The sequence below is a fragment of the Gossypium hirsutum genome, chromosome D11 (genome assembly GCF_007990345.1).
Source record: "Gossypium hirsutum isolate 1008001.06 chromosome D11, Gossypium_hirsutum_v2.1, whole genome shotgun sequence".
NCBI lineage: Eukaryota > Viridiplantae > Streptophyta > Magnoliopsida > Malvales > Malvaceae > Gossypium > Gossypium hirsutum.
Genome location: NC_053447.1, coordinates 69654687 through 69659938, shown reverse-complemented (window position 1 = coordinate 69659938; position 5252 = coordinate 69654687). Strand labels below are relative to the sequence as shown.

Below are 5252 nucleotides of genomic sequence, written 5' to 3'. Positions count from 1 at the left end.
TGTTTTATATAAGTAAAATTTTTTAAGTAATTTAATTAATATTAATTTTTAAAATAGCAAATAAAAACGATTAATTGCAATGTTAACGTTTAATTTTATATAAATTTGATTAGTATAATAATAAATTTAGCTATTATAATTTACACATTTATTAATTTAGTCATGATTTAATAAATTTAACCCGTAATACTTTATAAATATTGAGGTTACATTTGTTGAATTTTTTAGAACCAATATCAATTTAATAAAATATGTAAACATCGAGGGTTAAATTTGTTATTATACCAATAAAAATTATGTATGTTGACAAAAGATATTAATGATATGATTAATTGTTCTTAATTACTCACTTTTAAAATTGACCGAGATTAAATTGCTCCAACTTTTTTAGAGAGACTAATTTGCTCAATTTAGAAATTAAGGGGCTGAGAAAGTCTTTTTAGCTTTTATATATATGGGGGCAAAATTATCGATATATATCAATTTTCTTTTTTTGTAAAATGAGATTTAGGCCAAACTTTTTTATTATTTTAAAAAATAGGCTGTTATGTTTGATAGGGCAAAAACGCATCCAAAACACTTTATACAAAATGCGCTTTTTTTTCCTTGTAATGTATTATTTTTCTTGGTTGGATAGTTATATGTTAATGTTTTTATCTATGTGGCTTAAATTTGAGTTCTCTCTGATGTTATTTAGTTTTTTTTAATTATTGTTGTTTCAAATAAATTTGGGCCGCACGGATGAAAACACCAACATTTAACCATATGGCTGAAGGAGATGACATATCAAAGAAAAGTGTGTTTTGGATCCTAGCACATTTTACCCAAATGCGGCCTGACTCAAAATGTTTGATATTAGCACATTTTATGCTTACCCAAGTACGACCCGACTCAAAATATAAATCTCAAATTTTACTCAAACCTGCTAATATTTGAAAATGGCTAACCCAATCCGTTTTAAGCCTCCCCATATTTTTATAAATATTTTAATAATTTATATTATTTTTAATGTAATATCTATTACTTCACGTTTTCTTCTCTTATTAATATATTAAACATAGACAACTTTAACATATATTTTAGGGCTTACATTGTTGTATTATACATTTTATTTTATTTTATTTAAATTACATAATATATATAACTAAAATAATAAAATATATTGCAAAGTAAAAAGGATGGGGCAAAACTCGAGTCTTGAATATTAGAACCTAAATTTAATTCATATTTTAAATTGGCTTAATTTTGCTAAAACTCATTTTTTTAATCTCATACTTCTGTCCAAACCTTCCTATATATTTCAAATGAACCTTCAGACTTAGATAACCCAATATCCTTGAATAGGTCTAAGCTCGAACAATCCAAATCACAAACCGATAAAAATAAAATAAAATTTTTGAATTTTTTTTTACATCCTTAAAACCAATCAAACCAACTATCAAACATAATACAAATAGTTTTGAAATTCATATAAATACAAACAAATTGGTCAAATTTTATTGAGCTTTGCAAGGAGGAAAACAGTAGCAGAAGTGATGGCGGGGATGAATATATCATCGTGGATTTTAAGGTTAGCTTGCCTTTTGATCATCAAAGCAGTCACTGGGACACCAAACAGGTACAAAAATATGTCTTTGGCTCCTAGACCAGAAAACCCTGACTCTATTAGCACCTCTTGTAGTACCTCTTGAAACCCTTCTTTTGATATTTCTTTTCCTTCAGCTGCTGCTTTGTATTTCTGCCATCAAATTTCAATTTTGAAAAACGTTTTAGGTTCTTTTCTGTTGGTGATAATGATATCGGATTTACTTACAGGACTGTCTGTAAGTTTTTTAAAGTTTTAAGTGATGGCATGATATAATTTCAGAGTTTTAGGTCATTACACCTTAATAAATCCAAGTTCAAGGATCAAATCATGAGCAAGATAAAACTTTAGGGGCCAAGTTAAGAAAAGTTATTCAATTCAAGGACTAAATGTTACTTTATCCTTACATTTGTATTTGTTTTTGTTTTTTTTTTTTGGGGGAGGAGGCAATAATGATATCGGATTTACTTACATGACTATCTATAAGCTTTTGAATGTTTTAGGTGATCATATAGTATAATCTCAAAATGTTCAGGGATAAAATAAGTAAAAGTTGTCAAGTTTTGAGATAAATGTGAAGGGAAAAAAGTTTATGGACCAATTTGAGAAAAGTTACTAAGTTCAAGGATTATATATTGCTTTATCATTGCATTTGTATCCGGTTTTTTTTGGGAGGGGGAAGCAATATAGATCTCAGATTTACTTACAGTCCATAAGTTTAAAACTAAATTAAGAAAAGTTGTCAAGTTATCAATGGTGGAGCAAAAAAAACGTTTAGAGACCAAATTGAAAAAAATTACTAAGTTTAAGGACTAAATATTGCTTTATCCCTATATTTGTACCCGTATTTTTTTGAGCAATAATTATCTTGGTATACTTGTACGATGGTTAATAACTTTTGTAAAATTTTAAGTGATGATGAGATATAATTCTAAAGAGTTACGTAATTATAACTTAATGAAATTCAATTTTAATAGTTAAATTAAGAAAAATTATTAAGTTTCAAGATTGAAGTGATGAAAAATTTTAAGGATCAAATTAAAAAAATATCAAATTTAAAAATTAAACGTTGCTTTATCCCATATACATAGGTAGAAAAGTGTGTTTAGTTGAGGTTAGTGTAAAAATAGTGGTAGTAGTGAGATTAGATACTGTAATGTGAGACGAAAAGTAAGCTAAACACATCGTACTGTACCGCACAGCACCCAATCGCCCATCTAAATCAACCCTTAATGACTAATAAATTTATACACTACCAAAAAAACCCCAAAAATTATGTTCATAAGAATTTATATATTATCAATTAATTAGGGATTGCCACTTAATTAAAAAAATAAAAATTTACATGTTTATTTTTATTTTTTAAAAACGAATTACTTAATTGGGAGTACTCAAATACTAACCTCAAAGGCAACATTGAGAGTTGTAATTTTTGGTGCACTTAATTGAGGGCTTCCAAGCTTTTTGTTCAGTTCTCTGTAAAAATCATATCATTACGTAAATGCATTTAAATACATGCTTTTTTTTAACACTTCAAAAAGAAAAAATTGTATTTTTAACCCCTCTTAAAAATTAATCATTTAATTTAAGCTTTTTTTAACACAATTGGCTAAATGGGAATATTGTTTTTCAGCCCCTCCTAAAAAATTAAAACATTCAAATTAGCAAATTTCATCCTTCAATTAAATGGAAAAAAACCCCCATATTTTTAACCCCTCTAAAAAGTAATAATTTAATCAATGTTTTTTTAAACCGAACTGGTCAAGCCACCAGTTCACTGATCTAATAGGTCTGACAAAAAAATTTTAAAAAAATTTAAAAAAATTCCCATTCAACCGATTTTTTAGCCGATTCCCAATTCAACCAATCTGGTTCCAACAACACAACATTGAATTTAATCTAATCTTTTTAGTACAAACTTTTTACTTTTTAATCCCACAAGATTTTATCATTTTATCTCGATTCTTCTAAAAACAATCTAAAGACTCAAATTTACGATCTTAAAATTTTTAAAGTTTCGACTTGCTATTAACTAAAGGACTTGTTGATATATAAACATGTTATTCTAATTACACATTTAATCAACACTACTAAATGCAATTTTTATTAAAAATAAAACATTTATAATGTTAAAAGGCAGAGTTAAATTACTCGACGGTGTCGCATATGGCTCGAAAGAATGTAGCTGAAGTCCAATTTGTCTTGCCTTCAAAATATGTCTTGTAACATCTCTCTATTGTGGAATCTATTTCCTTTCGCTTTTTATTTCCTGCATTCCCATTCCTAATTTTTAGAGTTCACAACAACGAATACAATATAACTCTAAGTACATATTTGATTTAAAAAAGGGAATATAATTGGACAAAATTCACTCATGATAAGACTAGAAATGAAGAAGTTGATTGAGTCTTAGTTCGATTGGCGTGGACATTGTTGTCAGTGCAGGAGGACGTAGGTTCGAGTGCGTTGAAGCGCATTATCTTTCTATTTAAAGGTTAAGGGCTATGGATAGTTTTAGGCATTGCATAAAAAAGAGTAGATATGATAATAAAGTATAATAAGATTAATGTTCAAAAAGAAAATAACATGATAAGCTTGAATTCAACATAAACAAAATCTCTCTACATATACACACATATAGACTATTTATATAATGGAGGAGATTGAGAGGAAAATTAAAGAGGAATAATACCAAAAGATGATGTGTTTTGGCCCATGATCTTGATCTTCTTTTTTTTCTTGGGAAGCTTGTGTTTTGTATGGAAATTGAATATAGAAAATTTGAAGTAAAAATGAGGGTTTATAAGGGATTTTTATAGGTAACCCCAAGAGTAATGAAACTTTGAAGCTAGGAAGAGTATATATTATTGCATTGGAAGACCTAGGAATGAAGCAATGCTTTAGGGAAAGAAACTAAGAGTCCATGCATGGAAAGAAAAGAACCTCTTTTGTTGGGTAATTTTCCACCAAAAAGTTATTCTTTCTTAAAATCCCTTTGATTTTTATATTTATTTTTTGCTTTATTATTAAATTGAGCCCTAAATTATACTTCAATTTTAGATTAGTCTCTAAAGTTTTTTGGCCAAAAATGACCTCTACACTATTGGTTTGCCCCCATTTTACCCAAAAAGCGTATGACGTGGCATCCGATAAGAATATACCACAGATTATGTTTTTATTGGCTGATATATTGTCTTTTGGGTACAAAATTGATAGTTTAGGACCATTTTCACAAAAAAAAAAGACTTTTAAGGATCTATCTGAAAATTGGGGTATAGTTTAGGGGCCAATAAATGAATAAAGCCTTTTTTAGTTTTTAATTAGCTTTCTTTGTGATCGGAACTATTGTTTTCATTTTGGCAAATTATACGAGTCAAATGCATTTTTGGTAGAGATTTGTGGGCTTTAATTTTATACGTTAAATAGAATTAAATTTAAAATATTTTTATATTGAATAAATTGAGTAAATTTTAATTATTAAATTCAAAATTCATTTACATACCTAAACTTAAAATAAAATAAATACTTACTATGGAGAATTTTAAAAAACTCAATATTCTCGATTAAACGAATCGGTTGATTTGATTTAGCATTATAATTTGTGCAATTTATTTATTTTTCTTATTTAGTTGATTTATTCAATTCTTAACGTATAAAATTAAATCAT

At 27.5% G+C, this 5252-nt stretch overlaps 1 protein-coding gene across 1 annotated transcript; it reads right to left on the bottom strand.

Moving 5' to 3' along the window:
- Window positions 1-1366: 1366 nt before the first annotated feature.
- On the bottom strand, window positions 1367-4428 carry LOC107925843 (uncharacterized). Its single transcript, XM_016856572.2, has 4 exons — window positions 4278-4428; window positions 3737-3854; window positions 2989-3061; window positions 1367-1738 (listed from the first exon to the last, which is right to left on the bottom strand). Exons 1-4 carry the CDS (start codon window positions 4300-4302, stop codon window positions 1490-1492), a joined length of 465 nt encoding a protein of 154 aa, XP_016712061.1. The 5' UTR covers window positions 4303-4428; the 3' UTR covers window positions 1367-1489.
- Between the last annotated feature and the right edge of the window lie 824 nt (window positions 4429-5252).